The sequence below is a fragment of the Paroedura picta genome, chromosome 2 (assembly GCF_049243985.1).
Source record: "Paroedura picta isolate Pp20150507F chromosome 2, Ppicta_v3.0, whole genome shotgun sequence".
Classification (NCBI taxonomy): Eukaryota; Metazoa; Chordata; class Lepidosauria; order Squamata; family Gekkonidae; genus Paroedura; species Paroedura picta.
Genome location: NC_135370.1, coordinates 110,081,647 through 110,104,790, shown reverse-complemented (window position 1 = coordinate 110,104,790; position 23,144 = coordinate 110,081,647). Strand labels below are relative to the sequence as shown.

Here is a 23,144-nt window from a genome sequence, read left to right as displayed (position 1 = left end):
AAAGACCTTGGTCTTCCATGGACAGCAAAAGCGGCCGATTAGCTTGCGGCCCGGCAAGCTTTTTTTTGTGGGGGGGAAAGGGAAGCAGGGCCGCGCATGTGCATTTGCGCCATGCGCGGCCGCAAACATGCATGCGCGGCCGGGCGATCGCCCTCCCCGCCGCCGCCGGTCCGCAGCTTCAAGAAGGTTGCGGAACACTGCTATAATGAATCTTTCAATATGAACCAGATAATGTTGTGTGGCCAGAAGAATGGTCAAAATAGTATTGCAATGCATTTATTTTCATTTCTCCTTTTCCTTTCTTTCTTAGATTGAAAATATAGATGCATGCCTGAGTTTTTTGGCTGCCAAAGGAATAAACATACAGGGATTGTCGGCAGAAGGTGAGTCTGCTTTCATCACAGGTTTTATTTTGCAGTGGAAGATTTTACATTTGCAGTGTTTTTGCATGGAAATTAGTTTGTCTGGTGGTAATTTGATGAGCAGTAAAATTAATGGAGCAAGATGAGAGAGTGATAAATAGGATGCTCAGTGCTTTTGAGAACTTGCCCCTTTGGATTCTGGGCAAGAAAAAAATGCTACTCCATTCTAGGAAACAGCTATGAGACTTACAGAATGTTTTATCCCATGATTTTTTTCTTTCTTTCCTTTGTTGTTCCCTGGGCAAATTGGTAGGGTCAAACTAGATGATACATTTTCTAAGAAGTTGGGTTGGGAGTTCCAGAACCCATTTCTCATTCCACTCAGTCATATGACAGCTGCTGAGAACTAATTTTTCATTCGCTATAGGGGCCTGATTCAGTTGGGAGTGCAATGTGAGAAAGAGGGGCTTCAGCCTTCCTGTATCTCTTTATGAAGACAAAATGGCCCTAGAAGGGTAATTTTCCCATTGTGGTGCTCCATGTGCAAACCACAGCAAATATCGTACCCTGGGGCTGTTTCAGGATGAGAAAACAACACAGGTGAAAGCTGAAGCCCCTGTTCCCCAGACTGCCAATCTCAAATTGAACCAGGCCTTTGTAGCACTTGAAAAAATAGTTCTCAGCAGCTGCTATCAGACTGAATGGAATGAGAGTCAGGTGGTTAGGCAAACTCCAACCCCACTCATTGGAAAATGTAACACTGCATTTTGCCTTTAATGGGAGTGTCTAGTAGAACAGTTGTTGCCTGCTTTTTCTTTTCCTTCATGCTGTTTTCTTTTCCTTCAAGGAACTGTTTCCCCAGCTCTTTACACCATTGTGGCCTCTCGTTCAATAATAATCGGACTATGAGTTGCAGAAAGTTTAATTTTTCTGTCCAGTTACTTCACTCAGATTTGTTCCAAAGGCTCTGTTTAAAATACTTCAGGGGGGAGCAAAAAAGTAGACCAGGGACCCCTTTTCTTTCCCCTTGTATTTTGAGTAATGCCTGTATGTATATGATGCTTTGTGGCATAATAAACTCTGCATGTAATTTTCTCTGCAAAGTGCTGTGGCTCAGCTCCAAAGTCTATGAATTTTCTGAGGCACAGTTGGGTTGGACACTTGGATCTGTACCAAATATTGTGAAGCCAATACGGAAGTTTGTATTTTCGTCAGAGGAGTTGTACACATGGGATATTCTTGATTTGATTGATACTGGAACGTATTTGCGTGCCAGCCTTAGTTCCAAGTTTCATGTACTTTCACTTGTGTGTTTGCAAGAGTAAACAGGTACAAACTCTGTCAATACATGACAGTTAAATCTATTGCTCAAATTTCCACTTGCCTCTCCCTCATTCTGAGAGTTAGCAGTTGGATGTACAAGGACAGGTGAGATGGTTTTCTTGACTTAGTTTGTAGGATGGTTTGTGAGCTTGGTTATCTGCACATTGCAGTTTTACTTGTAGTTGAGGTAACTTGGTTACCTTGATGTTTTCATTTTTTCTGAGTTCATACTGCTGCTTGAGTAACATAATGAATGTTGTACATGACAGCTGCCAGAATGCTTTCATGGAAGATCAACAAGTCAGCAAAGCATTCTCAGATGACACAGGAAGGATTTTCTTTTTTAGTAGTAAAATGCTAGTTGCCAGCAAATGGAATCCCTTGGCTCTAAGTATACTGGTTTCTTACTCCAATGGGATAATTGTGCTGTGTTCCTAGCAGTCATCTGCTCTTACGCTGATTATATTTATGCCTGAATTGAGAGCTCTTAACTGGCAGTGAGCATATATATGTCACTGATTCTCTGATTTTCAAAGTCTGAAAACAAATATGCTTAGATGTTTTTCTGTAGATGAGGGATCGCCCTTTTAAAGCTGAGCAAATGCTTCTAATTAAAGTCTCACTATTATGTCACTTGGATTGACTAATCAAGTTACAACCTACAGCTGAATGTGTAACAAACACCACTGAATAACATAGATTGGATCAAGCTATTCTGTTCTGCCAAATGTAAAGTCTTCTTCAGATGGAAGTACTCTTATTTTTGAGTGAAGGAGTCTTATTTTGATAGAGGAAGACTCCGCAGTATGCAGGTGTCATTGCAGCCCATGCACTGGTTTTGCACTTAATATGAGGTCTGGAAATATTTGATTTGTGGTAGCCCATTCATCCACACAAGTAATTCATTTATTTATCACAACTCCTGCTTTTCCTAACTTAATGCCAAGCTTCTTGACTTCCTTTTGTTCCCATTTGAAAATTAAGTTATTTGTACTTTAAGCAAAACTAGTAGATTAAAAAATGAAAATGGAGCTAAAATGAATCAAGGCAACCTAGAAACCAGAAAACTCAGTGTGGAAGTTTCTACACTGAACAAAGAAACTCTCCCTATCCTGGAAAATAAAAGACAGTCCCCTATCTCCTCACCCCAACATACTGTGGCTGCAATTTCTTTGGAAATTAAAATGCTAATAAAAGCAAAAACAAACAAACAAACAAAAGCAGCCCCTCCCCTCCAATCTCCTCGCCCCACCACACTTTGGCTGCAAAGGATATAGCAATAAAATAAAATTAAAAAGCACAAATGATCCAATTTTCCTAAAATTTCCTCACCTCTCTGTGATGAAGGATTGGGACATGCTGGGGGTGGGGCAAACTGAGGTGTTGCTGCTGCTGTGGTTGCTGGCTCCATATGCAGTCTGGCCTGCCCAGCACAGTCTAGTGCTGAAGGACTTGCAGGGCGGGGAAGTCGAGCCAAGGCTGGCATTGGCGGGTATCAGTGCTGCTGTGGCAGTGGCTGCCAGCTCTGTACATGGTTTGTGACATCAATGGCTGCCATCTTAGTAAGTCTCATACTGTGGCAAGAACGAGGGACTCTTGCGGTACACTGCTGCACTCCAGTACCACAGTTGAAAAACCCTGCATTAGTGGGTCATCTGCTCTTTCCCACACTTCTAAACTACATATTCCAGACATCTCTTTTAGTGTAATTTTAGGCCATGCAGTATGTTGCTTGTGATATTTGGAATCATATTAGAGGAAAAGTGTTTATGGCTTTCTATCTATAAACTGCCCCTCAATGACAAGAGGTGTTTGACTGCTAACAATCTGGCAGTTTTCTCCTAGCTTTTTAACAAATACCTGTTTTGTGGCCAAAATGAAAATGATTAGGTTATACTCTCACTCTGTTGAAACTCAGTATACATTCATATTTGAACAGAAACACAGAAGGGAGTGGTAACAGGAAGTAATTCAGACTGTGTAAGTTGGCTAAACTCAGAGCTATTGATGTACCCTCTGTGTACAAAGTCCAGTGGCAAGGTGCCAGGTGAATTACCTCAGTCCATCTCCGGAGATAAGAGAGAAAGAATTGCATTTGCAGGGCTTATTTGAAACAGAGTTTATGGCTTGCTTTTGAAGAGCTACCTCCAGCACCCTGTAAAATCCAGTGAGGCTTTGCCATACCCTTGACTGAGATACATCTAAATGTTTTGGAGTATTAGTTCTATTTATATTTTCTTTATGTAGATCAAATGTACCAAGCAGCAAGTAGAACTCAAGTAGCATTAATATTTGGATGTACTGTACACTAACATACATAATGGAAAACAAATGTCATATATGAAACAGAAAAATGAAATAAAATTAAGAGCCTCCTCTCAAATGCAAGGTTTTTGCTCAAATGCAGTCCTTTTGCTACTAAAATGTGAACTATGCCAATCATTTACATTACTGTCCTAACCAGATCTACTCAGAATCCTACTCATTCCCAGGAAAGTGTCCTTAGGATTAGATTGTTAGATTCCCAAATAGGGCTTCTGACAAGAATGAAGGAGTTTTCTGTGTATCTTAGGGCAATGCCAGAGATACAGAAAATATGAGGTAGTGAATAGACCACTAGAAGGGAGAGAATCCCTTAAAAGAGGCAGAAACTTTGGAGAATCTTGGCAAATTCTAATGGTTATTCAGCTGAAGTTTACTACTTGCATCCTATAGCATAGCTATGAGTGGAAATAAGGAGTTGTGTTTGTGTGCCACCATAGTTGAATCCCCAGACCTAAGTAGATCCTATGTGCTATGGGATGGTGGTGCTTCCTTTGCATATTAATTGTTTAGGAGCAAAATGTTAATCAGGAGAGGTGGAAGAACCTTCATTCCTAATTAGTACCTCCAAAACTGTTGTTAAAGGTCTAGGTAGGAATAAACCAATCAAACCATCTAAAGTTATGGATGAGAATAAGTAAAGGTGGACTGTCTGGTAAGGGGAGTAGGGAATGAAAGGAGAGAAGGATTTGGAATTGGTCTGCTTGGTACCCTAAGAGGTTATTGTACCCTAGAGGGAGGAGATTTGGGTAAGGAGAAATTTCCCAATTGTTAGGCTGCTCTGGTCTGGTGTAGTTAAGACTGGCAACATCTAATCTGGTGAGCTGGGTTTAATTCCCCATTCCTCCACATGCAGCTAGGTGACCTTGGGTCAGGTCTTTTCTTTTCTCACAGAACAGCCCTATCTGAGCTTTCTCAGCTCCACCTACCTCACAGGGTGTCTGTGGAAAGTAAGGGAAGGCAAAGCCATTTTAAGATTCTTTGGGGTAGTGAAAAGTGGGATATAAACCCCAACGTTTCCCTATGCATTTCCTTCCTCATTCTTATTTTTCATTGTCCTTCTGTGGAATGGTGAAGTATTTCCTGTGATGCTGAAATGAAGCTGCATAGTAATCTATTGTACAGTGATGAAAACACCTTGGGTTGCCAACTATGGGTTGGGAAATTTGGGGGTGGAGTCATAGGGCAAGTAGACATTGAGGAGAGTGGGATTTTGGCAAGGTATAATGTTGTAGAGATCAATTCACCCTCCAAAGCAGTCATTTTCTCCAGGGGAAATGATCTAAGTTGTCTGGAGATCAGTTGTATTTCTGTGAGATCTCTAGGCCCCACATTTAGGAGACATGTGGTTGAAATTACTTGGATTTTTGTATTCTGCATATAAATGTTCTAATACCAAATTTCTTCTCAAATTCCAAAGTATTCCTTATTAATTACCTATGTTTAAAGTTTGTGGTAACCTAAAGGTATGTAAAGCTCAAGGGAACTACAAAGAGAGTTAAGTATTTCTACTCAGGCTGAAATGAATTAGCTGCTGATATAAATGCTTTTTTAAAAATTGCTTTGCAGAAATCAGAAATGGGAATTTAAAGGCCATCTTAGGCCTTTTCTTCAGTCTGTCACGATACAAACAGCAGCAGCAGCAGCCCCCCAAGCAGCAATCCCAGCAAAACCCGTCCCAGCAGCCACCCACATCACCCCAAAAAGTAGGTCCTCTGACCCAGTGCCACGTCGGACTGCAGGAGCAGCAACTGCAACTACTCCATCAGGTTCTGGATTCACCCCAGACGCAGTGCCAACAAGCCCAGCAAACCCCTCCTCTTCACTTGAAAGCACAACCAGAAATGCAGTCCAGGTGGGTTACTATGTTCTTAATGTCAGCAGATTCACAGACTACCCAAATAGTAATTGGCATGTACACTCTTGTACCTGGAAATATGTGTGTATAGCTAAGAAGAAAAATAAAACCTCAGTGTCTGACCTAGGGTTACCAACTCCTGGTTGAAAAGTTCTTGGAGATTGTAGATTAGAACCTGGAGACGGCAGGAATTGGGGTGGGGAGGGACTTCAGCAAGGTATAATGCCATAAAGTTCACCCTCCAAAGCAGCTATTTCCTCCCAGCAAACTGATTTCTGTCAGCAGGAGACGTAATTCCTGGTCATCTCCAAGCATCACCTGGAAGCTGGCAACTCTAGCTGACCATGAGTTCCATTGACTCTTAGAAATTAAAGTCTTTGGAATGAGTTCACCCACTGATATTAAATTCCATGAAATCAGGTACCAATCTTATAATGGTTTTTCCCATTTTATATGATTGTGCACATACTTCTAAAAATAAATTTTTCACTAATAAGGGTAACCTTGTCAAAATACATTTGGTGGTCAGTTGTACAATTATTATATGTGAATGGTATTTCTAGGGGATATATTAAATTCATCTCTTCATTCATTGGTTCATTATCTATTCCTTTCAATCTTTTCCTTTATTGGACCTGCTTATACGGGTTGAGTTTTCTTTCTCCTTCTTTTCCTTATCTGGTGTTAGTTAATGTCAGAACAGGATCAAAGAGACCCAGGTTTCAATCCCTACTCTGCCATGGAAGCTTACTGGGTGGTTGACCTCAGGCATGGAACTGCCTCTCAGTCTAACCTAGTTCACATAGTTGTTCTCATGAGGATAGAATGGAGGAAGGTTTAGATCCTCATTGGGAAGAAAAGCAAGTAATATCTAAATCAGTAACCAAGCCCCCAGGGTTACAGCATGCTCTAAAAGAGGAGCTTTCTGCCGGTATGCAGTCCCTTTTCCATCATTAAGCTTCTCCTGGCATTCTGCCTTCAGAAGAAGACATAGGGCATGTCCCCTATATCTAGAGATGCCACTAAACTAAACTAAATGGCTGCCATCCTCTCTACTGCCCTGGAGGGAGGATTCCCCGCTACTGTTTCCTTTTGCCTCAGAGTGACAACAGGAGAATTTTTTTAAAAAATGGCCACTGGTCTAGTATCCATCCCTTCCTGTTTCCCCTAATCTCCTGCTGGCAACCCTAGCTTGATATATGAATTTACCCAGCTCATAAAACTGCTGTATTTCAAGAGCTCCTTTGCACCCGAAAATTACTTTCTTGTAATATGTTTCAATTTTACACCTTTGCAGTCTGCATTTCTTAGTTCACTAAGCAACAACAACAAAACAGTGCATGTTCACTGACAGCTGGAAATAGGAAGGTAATATATAGACAGTACCTTGGCCCTGAATTCAGCTCATAAATTTAGCCAGGAATTTCCAAGATAGAAGATATTGTGTGTATACTTCATGTCTGGGTATGCATAATGTAAATGTTAACTTTTAAATTAAACAGATCAGTGTGTTACACAGTAGCTTGGGCAATATGCCACCTTATACCAGGGCCTACAATTCCCAAGTGTTAGTGCTAAGATGATTATGTGCTAAAACTGTGAACAGATGTAGAAGACTTGAACATTCATAGATGCTGCTTGCAGCTGATGAACCAGTTACTGTTTGAACTGATAGAAGTTCAGCCTTCATCACATCTCTCTTTTGGCTGAATAGTGTGACTTGTGAGACATAAAATGTTCAGGGTGTGGTACACTTATTTGAACAAATTTAAAAGAGCACTGCAAAACTGAATATAGGCAAAGAGTATTTAGATTCAAAGGGGTGTCACTTGAAGTGTATCTGGAAGCCATAGTTGGTACGGAATGCTGTAGCCAGAATGCTGCCTGTTGTGGATCATATTGGCTATATCACTCCATTCTTGTTCCACCTACACTGGCTTCCAATTTGCTATCAGGCCCAATTCAAGATGCGTTAAACCCCTATGCAGCTTAGGCTAGCATACCTTAAGGACTGTCTACTTCCATACGAATCTGCCTGGCCACTCCAGCCAGCTTCAGACTTGGATTCCCCAACCACCTAAATCTGGAAACATGGCAACGTGAGAAAAGGGCCATCTTGGCCATGGCGCCAAAATTTTGAAATTCCTCAGAGAGATTCATCTGTCTCCATCATCTGTGAAGATTTATTTGGTTTGGTATTTTCTTACTAACTCTCATGGCCCTTCTCCCTGTTTGTGTGTCTGTGTGTCTGTTGGGAGAGGTGGGAAATAAATTTAAAATAATAATAATAATAATAATAATAATAATAATAATAATAATAATAATAATAATAATAATAATAATAATAATAATAATAATAGTGTGTATGTGTATATATAGACAGATGCCGCCCTAAGTTGGGTGAAAAGATGGCATATATGTTCCAAATAAATAAACATAGAATTTTGTTTTCAATTTTCTACTCAGGATACAGCTTTAAATTTTGGGGCAGCTGTTTAAATTATATTTTTGAATGATTTTTTTAACTTCATTTATACTCCACTTTTCTCCCCAGTCGAGACCAGAGTTGCTTACAACATCCTCTTCTCCATTTTATCCTCACAGCAACACTGAGAGATAGGTGAAGCTTTGAGTGTGTGACTGACCCAAGGTCACAAAGTAAACTTCCATAGGAGAGTGGGGATTTGAACGTGGGTTTCAGATCTTGGCCTGAGATACACATATTTTAGCTGACCATCAGTAAAATACTTTGATTGCCTCATATATTGTTCATAAATTGCATTTTGAAAATATGATGAATTGAAGTTGAACCAATAACTATTTATTCGTTTAAAAAACACAAACATGTTTTAAGAATAGTTATTGACTGCAAATTGTTGGACAAATGTATTTTGACAGGATTGGATCCTGTGTCTTCTGTCTCAAAACTGAAATCTGACAACTATAAAAATTTTATGTATACATTTCAAATGTGCGAATCATATTTACTGAAATACAAATTTACCATATGAGTCTTCATTGCTTCTCGGCCTTTTGGCTAAGATTGAATATAGATCTTCATTGCTCCACCCACCCACCCCAAATGCTATCATACTTGCTTGCCAAAGCTTTCATTATTATGCACCCTCGTGTGGTAAGATCTGGTATTTAACCGAAGGAAAAAAGTCAACTGAAAGAGTACTTGAAAACTATATCACTAAAATCTAACATTGCCATTGGCATGATAGATACCGGTCGTGCCATCCTGTAGAAATTTTACCACTTCAACAATGTGCATGAGAATCAGGCTAAGAATAAGCATGCTTTGACATACAAAGTTCTTTATGAGCATTGAACTGTGCAGTAAGAGATACCTCCTTCTTGCAAAGTGAACCAGAAGTATATTTGCTGAGTCATGGGTCTATTGCTGTGACTGAGATGATGAAATTTTTTTAAAAGGTTGCAATTCTGAAAGATGGTTGTTGGGTCAAGTGGGAATTCTTTTTCTCTTCTCCGCTATCTGGATGAATCCGTTTTCAAAGACCTTCATCAGTGTGCGTGTGTATGTGTGAATGGTTCTTCCTTGCTCACTCACATCTTCCACTTTTTTTCTTTCTTCTTGTACAGTGCATCACCCAGGGACTCATCTCAAAGCAAAATCATCCGATTCACTCTCGGTCAGAAAAAGGCTTCTAGGTTAGCACTTCTTCCTCTTAATGCCAAGCATGGACAACCCTCCTTGCAAGAAACCCTGCTTTGCATGGCTTAGGGTTCACCTTACTGGCGTGTACTTGTCAGTTTCAAACCAAATACTTTAGAATAACCAGGGTGGGAAGATCTAGTCATTATTTTAATTATGATTGTTTATTTTATATGGCATATACTGACGATGTCCAAGCCTATCCCCAAGCACACACTGCAGTTTATGATAATAGCATCTGTATTCCCAGTCCTCAAAGGGCTCATACCGCATAATTTTATTACTAACTTATTGGTAGGCGGGAGAGGTGGATTGAGAGAAGACGGGAATAATTTTCAGGGGTAACGAAACATAATGTGACAGTGTACCTAAAAAAGTAAAGGAACAATCAGATAAAAGCTAAATAGCTTGGGTGTCCTTCTGTCCTCTTAACGTCCTTCCTGATTTTTCTTTGTTGTTCTTTATCAGTGAAATTTCTAAAGAACAAGTCATTCCCTCTAGGATAATAAAGAAGGGCAATACGTGGACTGTGTAATATGAGAGAATGCAGCAGCACAGATATACGTGTGATTTTTATTCTGGATCCCTCAGTGTCTGGTAGTGGGGAACATCTAATCTCCAAGAGGATGAGTAATGTGTGTTCCAATCCATTCATTCTTTTCCATGTCAAAGCCTGACATGATTTCCAATCCCTATGAGCTTCTGGCTGCAGCACTTCAAAATGCTACTCTAATCTTTATTAATACCTGCGGGTTTCATCACAGATTTACTTGTGATACATGTTACTCTTACCATTCTGACATATTTACATTCATTTTCTTAGAGATGCTCCCCCAGTCATTGTAGTCTTTTCTTTTTCATACCAGAAATAAGACAGCATGACTTAGAGGTCCTCTTATCAGCTGTTTTCTCAATTTTGCTTCATTTCACTATTGCAATCTTTTACATGTCCATGTCTGCTGGTTTGTGCCTGTTCACCTCTGCCAATCAGCACATATATGTTCTGTTTTAGAAATTAATTAGAGCAGGTATGGGAGATGCTTAAATGATCTCCTGATTTAAAAAAAACAACTGACATACAGGAAGTGGGGAGCCAATGACATGCGAGGACCCTTACTCCCAGTGCCACTTATACAACCAACAGTTATTTCCTTCAAGAGGAAATAAAAATGCAGGTTCTTGTTACTGGGAATTTTACAAGGCCACAGGATTCTTAACTGCTGATCAGCTGCTTAACTGCTGCTTAACTGCTGATCAGCTTGGGCTGATTCCTGCAAAAACTTTGTTGAAAAGAAAGAGAGCTGCCCAGGAGCTTGTCCTTGCATTTTTTCCCCTTGGGTGTTTAACAGTAGGACTCCTTGGCAGATAGTTCTCTTCCTTTGGGCTGCTGCTTTCTCCTTCTTGCTCTCAAATCTTGATCATAATTTTAGAGATGACCCGCAATTCCCATTATGCTGCCAGTGGTCCATGTAGTCTAGCATCATGTTTCACACAGTGGCCAACCAGGCATAGAGGCTGTAGTTGCCCTTGATGGACCATGGATCTGACTAATCACCTTTTGTGGCTGTGCTTGCGGCCATTGTTACCTCCCCTAGCTGTGAATTGTTCAGTTCCTTTCATCTCTTCTGAACCTATTTCCCAATCATTTAATTGGTGTCCCCAGTTATGGAAAACTAGTTGCCTCATTTTAGTGAAGTCTCCTCTTTTGAAATAAAAAGTGAAGATTTAGGACATAGGGAGCAAATTTCAGTTGACCTGAATACTGAACTTAATAGCATTATGGTCAGTCTTCCCAGCAGATGCTACATTTCCATCTTGCACGAAGTCCCAGATTCTGCTCAAAACCAAGTCCAGAGCCCCCTATACCTATAGCTGTCTCTCTGACTACAGCGCACTGTAATTTATGAGGTATAGAAAGTTTGTTTCTATGGCATGACTCAAGCATATTCTTGTACAAACAACAATACTTGAAAAGCCAGTATTACAACATTTCCCCTTTCATCACCATTCGTATTTCCCTCTCCGTCTTGATTTCTGTCTCCTGCTTTAAGTCAGGGGGACAGTAGTACACCACCACTTTTAAGCAGCCCTTAAGGCTTGCTATCTCCATTTTGAGTGATTCCATGAGGAGTTTCTAATAGCTTACTTGACTGTATGCTGTCTTTGAGATACAGAGCAACACCGTCTCCAACATGTCCCGCCCTGTCCTGTCCATAGAGGGTTGATGTGGCAAACTCTAACTTCCTTGCCCAACTCTGAACTAACATAGCAACTTTGTTTTATCTTGTTTAAAGAAGATTTGCTTCTGTGGTCATGTCTTCCTCCCCCACCCACCCACAATTAACTCTCTTTATGCATATGTTGTATTTTCGTGCTCCACAAGCTGCTGTCCACTTTCTAAAGCCTCACCTCTGGTTTGATCCAATCCTTACACCAGTGAAGCAACTTCACAAGAAAGATAGTTGCCACCCTCCTCTAAAGGAGCTCCATGTGCCCCTCCCCCAAGCTGCTTTTGAAGGCCAGGGAACCCTTTGGAGCAATGTGAGAGAGGTACAGAAATTGCCCCTCCCTACTCCTTTTGAGTTTTCTCTGCTCATATAAGAAAAGGGAAAGACAGCTTCTCCTAATTCTCCATTGTTGTTGCATCTTCTATATTACATCTCAGATTGCCCTTTTGGGGTTCTCTAATCCTCTGGGGTAACATGGCAGGGGGATACAAATCAATTCTATGGTAGGGAGTGTCATTAAAATCTAGAAGGAGTGAATCCAACTCTGTATTCTCCAATTTTGATTGAAGTTATTAAAAATTATGGCTATCCCTATGACAGACTGAGATTTTTCCTCCTGTGAAATATTAAATGGTAACATATTTGGGGAAATAGTAATACAAAATTAAATACAATTTCATATTGAAACCAATGCCTTTTTTAATGTAGGTTTATCATATCCATATATAAAAATTCTCACCATTTTCATTTCTTCGATATTATATTCACCTAGTACCTTTTCCCCCTCTTTTTACTGGAACAAAATTCCTATTCAATTTGGTATCCATCTGCTTGCAGCTATCAAAGGTTTTAATGTCTAGGCTTGAAGGACAATTTGGATGGCTTCTTTTCATCCTCACCAGAACTAGAAACAGGAAACCCCGAAAGAAGGGTTGTGTAGGAGACAAAGATTAGCAGAAATGTACTTTGTCTCTTTAAGGCAGTTATGTTCAACGTGTCCACACCTTAGCTGTTGCAGGTGTTTCTTTTTACCTTTCAACCAGCATGTCCTTTGCATGAAGATTCTTGCCATGTCTATGTTAGGTATCTTATAAAGAGCATGAAAAGTATTTTCCTTACCTTCCTCCTTGTTTCTTCCTAACCCTTTCCTGGTAGCCTTTCTTTCGGCTGCTTCTCTGTCCAGAGCTATGAAGTGGATACAGGTCACAAGTCTTCCTTTCCACTTATGGAAGGACTGGAAGAAGTTCATGGAAGGTCCTTATTTTTCATAGTCCCTTCTGTAAGTAGAAGGGCATATTTTAATCTAGCCCTCTGTATGTTTGTGTGTGCTTGTGATGAAAATTGTAGGCAGCTTTTAGAATTGTCTCTGATTACCTTCCCCTCCCCACATTGGACTAGTAAAAGGTTGATCATTGGAGAGCAGACATCATTTAATCCTGTTTTAGAGAAACAGTAGTCATTGTTAATTGGGAGATGTATGTTGAGTTGAGTTTTGAAAGCATGTGCATGATACTGCGGACATTCTTTCCCTCATCTTCCCTTCTTCCCTTTGTTTAATCCAAATTTGCTGAAAGAAAGCAGTGTTAACTTCTTCTCAGGTCTTAAGTTCCCTTTGGAGTGAAAAAGGTTTGTAATATCCCTAACCAGATGGGAATTCTGCCAACAGGAAATTCTACATGAATAAACACTATTGTTGTTTTAACCTATTGCTTCTACAGTTTTCCTCATACACAGTGATTTTTCCACCAAACAGTTAAAGAAGCAAATATTACACACTAATATTCTATTCCTGAGAACCTGGGCATAAATCATATCATCAGTGTTGTTTTTACATTAAATACCACTGGCCCTTGGGGATTTCAGTACAAGTCATTGAAGAATGAACACGAATTCTGCAATGGGCTGATGCAGGAAAAATTCTGTGTAGATTGTATATGAGCTGTGTGGATTCTTAAACCATGGAATTCTATTGCAAAACTCTGGCAACATTTGTTACAGAGCAGTTCTTCCCATTTCTGGTTCCATTGTAAAGGTAAAGGTATCCCCTGTGCAAGCACCGGGTCATGTCTGACCCTTGGGGTGACGCCCTCTAGCATTTTCATGGCAGACTCAATACGGAGTGGTTTGCCAGTGCCTTCCCCAGTCATTACCGTTTACCCCCCAGCAAGCTGGGTACTCATTTTACCGACCTCAGGAGGATGGAAAGCTGAATCAACCTTGAGCCGACTGCTGGGATTGAACTCCCAGCCTCATGGGCAGAGCTTCAGACTGCATGTCTGCTGCCTTACCACTCTGCGCCACAAGAGGCTCACCACAATGGTTCCATTGTAGGCTGTGTATTTTGATTTATAAATATGGTTATTGGCGGTGATTACAAGTGTCCATTATTGCCACAATCTGAGCCCCTGCATGGCGATTCCAGTGGATGGGCTTGTGGATTGAAGCCTGGGAAGTCTACACTCAGTCTTGGCAGATTCAGAACACATACGCACGTTTCATGCAAACAATTGTCAGTGAGTGTTGTGAGAATTGGATCCTGTGAATTTATAGCCCTGGGCTATAATCCAGCACATTAAATCACTCAGACTACTGGAACTTTATTTGCAACTGTGAGCTGTGCTGCAGTTTATAGACTCAGATGTTGCCTCTTTCTTCTGTTGTGAGGCTCCATTAAGAAACTGTATTTCTCCTGCCTGTTATAAAAGAATGCCTGCTACAGTTGGTAGGGAAAAATCAGATAAACACAAAGTTTTGAGATGTCATTTCTGATTGGAGTCTTTCTGGATAAGAGTTCTTAATGAAACAGGTTCACTGTCTACTTTCAGATCTGGGAAGCCCAATCAAAGACCTTATCCTTTCAAGAGTGACATATCTTGGAATTGTTCCTGAGTTCTAGAATCCATTAGAATCCCTTGAACAGAAAAGCCTCAAAAATAAAATTTGCAAGTAGCCTATTGACCAGATTAAACGACTTCTGATGTTGCATCATTCCAGAATTCATGATCTGTAATTTGTTAATATGTGCCCTGATAATTCCCCAAATATGTGAAATAGCCAGTGCTGAAAAGCCTGAAAAGGTTAATGTTTGCCATGTAGAGCTGTAATTACAAATCATTTGCCTGAATGTTCCTTCCATTTATATAAATTTAGAAGCCCTTATACAGGAGTATCCATGGGATGATCATAGTATACTTGGAAATCTAGACTGGTTCAGTGATTCTTTGAGATATTTTTTGAACTGATGTTCCATTTCTGAAATGTCTCAGTCATGCTAAGCCTTCCTTGCTTGATTTGGTACGAACTTAAGCTCATTCTGATCTATAAGGGCTTTTGGAAGCAAGTTGTTTGCTAATTTGTTTTTACCTCAAAACAGACTTCCAGGTCCAACCACGAGGGTTTCAGCTGCAGGCAGCGAGGCAAAAACCCGTGGTTCAGTTAGTGCCAACAACCGGCGCAGTCAGAGCTTTAACAACTATGACAAATCAAAACCCACAAATTCACCATCCCTTCCAGCAAATAGCAGTGAGAAAGGTAAGTAAAAGGAAACATTTTTCAGTCTCCTGGGTGCTTTCCGCATTCATAGTTTAATTTTGGTTCTTACTGATTTGAAGTGGTATCTCTTTAATCCATATCCGGTTCCTGCCGTCTGCACCTTTCTTCTTTCTTGGATTTTATTTTCCAAATTGCAGAGTTTAACTCTGCACACTAATAAGAAAAACTAGGATTTTTCTCCTTTTTTTTTTTTTTTTGATTGGTTTTTGGTCGGAGCTGCTGCTTCCACTTCTGAGCTTTGCATTCTAGTTGCTGCCTTCATTTTGTCTCAACTTCTGTATCGTGATATGTTTTTTCCTGTGTTATAGACCCCCTTAAGCAATGTGATAAACATTAATGTCTGAAGAAGTAAGAGAAGCCTGTTCGTGTCTCATGCTGCTTCCTCCCTGTCTGCACATATTTCACACAGTGGGGGTGGGGGGGGGAGAGAAATGCTCACCAGCGCTGTCATCTCTCTGGTCTTTTATTCCCATCCTCACAATTACTTTTTTTTTAAGTGAAAGGGACGTGTTACACTGGGATTCCTTTCTTTCAAAAATGATTGTAAAGAGCCATTTTTGGAAGGTGGGTGGTTTACAAATCCCAAAATAAATAAAATACAAATTTCATTTCATTATTTTAAAGAAGTGTGTATGTGTTTGATGGAACACCAGGCAACCTGGTATATAGGGTGCATAGCTATAGCAGAGCTGGTGTGGCTCAGTCAGTGGGGTGCTTCCTTGGAGACTGCAATACTGGGACTTCAAGCTTGGCTCCCCACATAGGAGTTTTTTTATCTTTCACCCTTGAAAAGCTCATGTTTTTAAAAAAGGACCTTTTTTAACCTCTGAAAAGCTCATGTTTTAAAAATGGAGTGTTACAAGTACAGAGCATAACTTCAATACACTCAAGCATTTTAAAGTAGCTGTTTAAATCTACCACTGAAATAAAAACAGCTGTAATGTTCTTAATTTTGCCTGGATGAGGCCCATAATGCCCTCATGAAACTCAACAGAAACCACAGGGACATTACTTTATGGTCTGCCAAAACATTTGCATGTGTTCGTGTATCCTGCAGAGTTCAAATGATCTTCTGGTCTAGCTTGTATCCTGCTTAGTGAGTTTCCATAGATTTCCCTAAGCAAGGTGAAGACACAAAATATGTTACACATAAAATTTTGAAGTGAACTTTGATGTAACAGGACATATGTGGAGGAAAAGAACAGCTGGAGCTGAATTAATACTGGGATGTCAGGAAGAGAGTGTCTTTAATAACCAGGAAGTACTCCACTAAGTAAACACTGCTTTGGAATAAAGTCAGAGGAGCAACTTGGCTCCAGTCTCAAGCACATTGCAATATTTTGGATGGGCAAAGTACTTGCCCCAGTTCCAGGCTTTCTGTCACTAGTTGTAGCATGTCATCTGCTTTTCAAGTAGTGTGAACCCTCCGTTGCTTCTGCTTTTTTTGCCCCCGACATATTATGGTTTGAATTATGTCGGTGAATCAGATGGGGCCTGATGTGTCCCCTTAAGCCAGCAATGTTTCCTAAGTCTCCTGTCAGGATGTCATCAACCAAGATGGATATAATCCAGGTTGATCACCCTGCAAAATTCTAATAGAATGCTTGCATGGTTGCTCTCTGGCCATGTTTATTTAATTATTTAGCTTTCTTATATGCTGCTTTTCTCACTGAAACTCAAGGTGGAGTAAGGAGATAGATATAAGTAATCATATAGTATATGACATTAGATACTGCATTAGGACTGGGAGTACAAAACTTAGTAAAGCAAACATCAAATGTGACCACATACTGCAATTGAAAAAAGTAATAGGACTCATGTAATGAAACATGAACAGTCATAGTACACGTTAAAAGCAATGTGAACAGCCATAGTACAAGCAATACAGAGTTTGGGATTAAAAAGGAACAAGCAATGCAGGTGCCTTTTGGACCATTGTAGCCCATTACAGATCAATTGCATTGGGACAATGCACTCCTGAAAATTTCTGTTTTGCCCATTATATGTAATGATAGTGCTGTACAAGTTCTCCTAACATCTTCAGGCAGGCCATTCTACAAGGCACTAACCACCACAAAGAAAATTTGTGAATGGCTGGTTCCTAATCTAACCAGTTTGTATGGAGGAATCTTTTTAAAATATTATATTCAGATAACTGAAATGGTGCAGGAAAGGAAGTAGTAGGAAAGGCAATCCCACAGACATGTGGGTACTAGGCCATGGAATGCCTCATAAGTGGTAACCAATATTTTGAACTGAGACATGTAGCTGGTAAGTAGCTAATAGAGTGACTGCAGGAAGGTTTGACATGCATGTTCTGCCTGGTACCCACTAGTAATCAGGATACCATTCTGTGTACCAATTGGAATTTCTGAGTAGGCTTCAACTGAACATCCATGTAAAGTCCATTACAGTAGCCTAACCTCAAGGTAGGTGCCAACTTCCAAGCTGGGTGAAGCTGATAGAACATTTTTTGCAGCTGTAATGGCTTGCTTCTCCAGTAGTAATGCTGGCTCTAAACTTACCATAATTACAGTGTCAGGTGTACACCATCAAAATTAGAGACCATTAAATTAATGGTTCTAGTTGCCGTATTTCAAAAAGACATTGCAGAGCTAGAAAAAGTACAGAAGAGAACAACCAAATTAAGTAAGGATTTGGAGCACCTTTCCTATGAGGAAAGTCTAAAAAGTTAATGACATTTCGGTCTAGATTCAATCTGAATCTGTAGGAAAAAAGTGTGACCAAGACATGGCTGTGGAAGGGTGTCAGAAATACAGCCTGCAGGCCAGAATCAGTCCATCCGGGGCTGTCATCCACTCTGTGAGCAACTGCCAGAAGCGCTTATTGCCAGAAGCGGTTGTACATTATGTGCCTGCATACTGTCCCATTGTTAATGAGTAATGGGATGTGGAATTGGAAAGGTGGGCACCAGGGATATACTTTAAGGAAATACTTATGGAATGCACTGCCAGGGATAGGCATTGTTAAGACAGACCAACAAAACACACTCCCCCCCCCCCTAACTTTAAAAACATGTAAATGGATATATGTAAATTATATATCAGGTATGTAAAGGTAAAGGTAAAGGTATCCCCTGTGCAAGCACCGAGTCATGTCTGACCCTTGGGGTGACGCCCTCTAGCGTTTTCATGGCAGACTCAATACGGGGTGGTTTGCCAGTGCCTTCCCCAGTCATTACCGTTTACCCCCCAGCAAGCTGGGTACTCATTTTACCGACCTCGGAAGGATGGAAGGCTGAGTCAACCTTGAGCCGGCTGCTGGGATTGAACTCCCAACCTTATGGGCAAAGCTTTCAGACGGCTGCCTTACCACTCTGCGCCACAAGAGGCTCTGTAGCAGCAATCAGGTATGTAGCAGCAATCAAAATGAGAAGAAATGTCATAGATGTTTGGGTAGAGACGGCTACATGATACAAATGGAGATGAACTGATAAGAGGTTTAGGAAGCATAACTGAAAAGGAGAACACACCTATCTGAAATGTTGCTGCCCTCTAGTGAGAAACTCCTTCATTTACTACCAAACTGAAGTGGGCTTTTCATAATCCCCTAATCATATTACCAGTTTCCCCATTTTGATTTCATCTATCCCAAATCTAGTTTGATATACATTTTATGGCGAGATCACAGTCAGCACATTTGCACACTATTTGAACTGGTAAGAGCACATTTTCAAAGTTTTATTTGCCTCAGTCTTGATTTAACAAACAAATAAAATCCGGAAAAGGCCTCTGATGATGCACTCTGTGCGGTGTTTCTATGTGTGTGTTTGGGGGGGGGGGGGCGGATTTACAGGAAAAATGGCACTGAAACAGATGTGTTCAAAATTCCCATGTATGTACTATGTTCTAAGTAGAAATGCCTTCCCATTTATGGTAGCGAGGACTGTGAAATGGAGAAATCTCACCATGTGGATCTATCTATCTATCTATCTATCTATCTATCTATCTATCTATCTATCTATCTATCTATCTATCTATCTATCTATCTATCTATCTATCTATCTATCTATCTATCTATCTATCTATCTATCTATCTATCTATCTATCTATCTATCTATCTATCTATCTATCTATAGCAGCTTTCTGATCTCTCCCTTGCATCAGTTACTCCCTGGCCATGTAAGAGAGCCAGCTTGGTGTAGTGGTTAGGAGTGTGAACTTCTAATCTGGCGAGCCGGGTTTGATTTCCCACTCCTCCACATGCAGCCAGCTGGATGACCTTGGGCTTGTCATAGCCCTAATAGGGCTGTTCTCACAAAGCAATCCTGTCAGAGCTGTCTCATCCTCACCCATCTCAAAGGATGTCTGTTGTGGGGAAAGGGAAGGCGATTGTTAGCCTCTTTGAGACTCCTGGTAGAGAAAAGTGGCATATAAGAACCAACTCCAGGCCTTATGTTCAACATCCCTGGATTAAACCTTGCACCTTACCTCTAAACCAAATTAGGACCCTATGGCTGCTGTTTAGTCCTACAACGTCATTGCTGTTTAGTCCTTTCAAAGATCTATCAGCATCTTGTCTCGTTTGCCTTTCAAGAAACCAGCACTCAAAATAAGAACATTGTTGAGCTATGGTGGAAGCCAATCATTATCAAAATATTGATGAAATGTGTGAGGTCCTTCAAAAATATTTAAATAGCATACCCCAAATCTGAACAATAAAAAGTCTTTACTTCTTCCTTGTTTACAGTGGTTCAAAAACTCTTGTAGGATAAATTCTTTTGCTTATTACTTTTTATTTAAAATTTTCTTAAAATTGTAATATGAAGAAATATAAACACCATTCCATTTTTTACCAAAAAAATGCATCACCATTCTTTGTTTTAATATAAAATAAAGCATGTGGAATGCTTCTTTAGAATGTTTTGATTGCAATAGTGAATACCCTAAAAAGAAGAAAATAGGGTTTGGTACATCTGTTCAACCATTGTATATTTAGTCTACTGTATATCAGATCAAGTAAATATGCTAGTCTGTTCTTCATCTTGTCTTTTTTTTTTTTTTGCTCAGTGAAATTTTGGACTAATTTCTGTTTAGTTTTTAAAATTTACTTCCTAGTTGTATTTTTTTTAAACTTCAACTAAATTTGTTGATAGAAACTGCTTATTGATTCATAAACCTCACAAAAAATAAATTACAGCTCTTCCCTGGGTTAACTGTAATTAATATGAATGGCTGTTTTGTTGATATCAATTTTAATTCTATTGTTAATATTTAATATAGAGACAACGATTGAAGGAACCAATAACTAGAGGAAGAATCATTCTCACCATGTGAATCAGTAAAAAGAGAGGCATTTGATAAAGAAAGCTTGCTGAGACCTCTCCAGGCCTTGTATGGCTTGTCTGGGGCTGGGGGGGGGGGTGTTCTAGCTCCCGTTGTATTCAGAGATACAATGGGCTTTCCTGTTAGTCTTACACATTGTTGTTGTTGTTAAGTGCAAAGTCGTTTCCGACCCATTGCGACCCCATGGACAATGATCCTCCAGGCCTTCCTGTCCTCTACCATTCTCTGGAGTCCATTGTCTTAAACATAAAATGTGATTAATACTTTTGACAACATACTGAAGGTTACTAAGACTCCTATTGGCGGAATCTCCCCTCCTCAGGGTCAATCGCTGCTCTTGCTCAGGATTCTGCACCCCCTGTCCTCCCTTCAGGTCTGTTGTGAATGAAGTCTCTCATAGCCCCTGACTGAGGGGAGGGATGTGTTTCTGAGAGCAATGCAGGGCAGTCTGAGGAGATGGGTGTGCTTTCCTTTTGAAGGGGAAAAACTTTCCCCTTCTGCCTAACCACTGGCTGACAGGGAGGCCACAGAAAAGCCCCTTCTCACTTAAAATACTGCTGTGACCAGCCTTGCTGCTCGAGGGCAGATGCAGCCAAGCCATGCGTGTCTCTTCTCCACCACTCTCTAAACGTTTGAGGCCTACTGCACAAGGTTGTTTTGCAGATGAAACTGGATGCTGTAGCAGAGGTTCTTTTGCCTCCTGTTTCATCTCCACAACAATCTACGTGGGAGGCCTTAAAAGTTTCTTCTGAACCACAACCCTGTCCACCCTCCAAAACAGCCGTTTCTGCCTGGGGAGCTGATCTTTATAATCTGGAGATGAGCTGTAATTCCAGGAGCTCTCCAGGCCCCACCTGGAGGTTAATACACCTGGGTTGGAAATATTCCTGGAGGTTTGTAGGAGGGTCCTAAAATGGTACAGTGCTTCAGAGTTCACTCTCAAAGGTTGCTATTTTTGCCTGGAGAGCTGATCTAGAAATCAGAGATGAGCAGCTATAGTGGAGATGATGGTAGAGGCTTGCAGGCTGAGGTTGGGGTGGAGTGGTGCAGGTGTGTCCCTCCTGGGTTATGGGCTTTGGTCAGCCCTTACCAGCAGCTGTTTGTATTTTTGTGTGCAAACAAACAGACAGACCAGCCTGGATCCTTTGAGTCTGGAAAATGCAGGTAGATCTAAATAAAGACTATTTACAGCCTGAAACTGTAAATAGCAAACAAGTAAATGGCTGGAGAGACATAGGAACTGAAGTGACTTTTCTTAAGCTTGGCCTGTTAAATAAAAACCAGTATTTGCCAGGAAGGTCCTATGAAATCAAAGGCATAAGTGGCCCAGAATTTCAAGTGGAGTTAGCTTTACAGGAAAGTAGACAGTGAGGCTTTGGGGGTGGGGGGGACTAGGTGATCCACTTTTATTAGGCAATGACTTGGCCTTGCAGACAACAACAGGGACTGCAGTTGTCAGGAGTAGGCCTCAGGCTTCAGAAGGCCAGACATCACTAGCCAAGCAACAGGCTCTGCTAGCCAAGGGGTGTCTGTGGACATTCCTTTTGAAGGGGCACATGTGAAGGGGAAGAGATTTCCTTTCAGCCCAAGTCCAACTACCTGGAGATGAGTTGTACTTCCAGGGGATCCTTAATACGTACCTGAAGGCTGGCCTCCCTAAAATTCAGTGGGATACAATGCTACAGAGTCATCCCTCCAAAGGAGCCATTTTTGCCTGGGGAGTTAATCTTTATAGTCTGAAGATGAGCAGCAATCCCAGGAAATCTCCAGGCCCCAGGTGGAGGTTGGCTGTCCCTGGTCTGAACATATTCCTTGAGGTTTGGAAGTGGGGCCTCAAAAGTGTGCAATGCCTCTGCAGCCACCTAACCAGCCATATAGCACTGCCTGACTTATTTCAGGTCAAGAATACATTGCAGAGAGGAGGTAAGATTTCCAGATTGGTGTAGGTTCCTGTTATGGAATTTCACACTTCCTCGGCATGCATAAACCTGACTAAGATCAAGACTGCTGTGCACAAAGGTTCTCCTCTTAGGGTTGTCAGCTTCCAAGTGAGGCACTAAACCCACACCAAACCATGAGCTAGCACCCCTTGCATTACAGAATGCAACGGGCTACTAGTATTCAATAATATCCTTTCAGAAAAGCAGTCAGTGGATATAAAAGAGCTAAGAAAAAAATACCAGTTCTTCAACATTTTTCAGCAATTGGAATTCCTCCGGAGGGAGAAACCCCCAGATGCCCAATGTGCTCTGTATGTTATTTCTGAACTCCTTATATAAAACTTAGTGAACAGATCTCTACTATAGCAATCAGAAATTTAATGCATAAATTTCTTACACAAACATAACCCTTCTTTAAGATTACCGTCACTAGACTGAACATTGCGTTTTGATGTAAAATTTGGCATTCCTTAATTTCTTTCTTTTTCTTTCTCTCTTATTGAGCAGCAGAACAGAAATTAATTACATTGTGGGATTAGAGGGGAAATGATGAAGCATTCAGGCTTGTGATTTC

At 40.7% G+C, this 23,144-nt stretch overlaps 1 protein-coding gene and 1 long non-coding RNA gene across 10 annotated transcripts in view; one reads left to right on the top strand and one right to left on the bottom strand.

The window, feature by feature from the left end:
• Positions 1–23,144, top strand: part of NAV2 (neuron navigator 2) — a 342,897-nt gene that overhangs the window by 130,012 nt on the left and 189,741 nt on the right. For 5 of the 7 annotated variants that reach the window (XM_077322039.1, XM_077322035.1, XM_077322037.1 and 2 more), the window contains 4 exons: positions 311–383; positions 5,577–5,862; positions 9,472–9,540; positions 15,146–15,303. In XM_077322039.1, the coding sequence (XP_077178154.1) occupies positions 311–383; positions 5,577–5,862; positions 9,472–9,540; positions 15,146–15,303 (586 nt within the window). The remainder of the gene's footprint in view (positions 1–310; positions 384–5,576; positions 5,863–9,471; positions 9,541–15,145; positions 15,304–23,144) is intronic. The other 2 variants (XM_077322036.1, XM_077322038.1) reach the window with 1 other exon arrangement.
• LOC143830117 (uncharacterized) overlaps positions 1–23,144 on the bottom strand; it is a 65,652-nt gene that overhangs the window by 37,311 nt on the left and 5,197 nt on the right. For 2 of the 3 annotated variants that reach the window (XR_013228353.1, XR_013228355.1), the window contains exon 1: positions 12,892–13,499. This is a non-coding gene — a long non-coding RNA (uncharacterized LOC143830117). Of the gene's footprint in view, positions 1–12,891; positions 13,500–23,144 lie in introns of those variants that run through there. The other variant, XR_013228354.1, reaches the window with a different exon arrangement.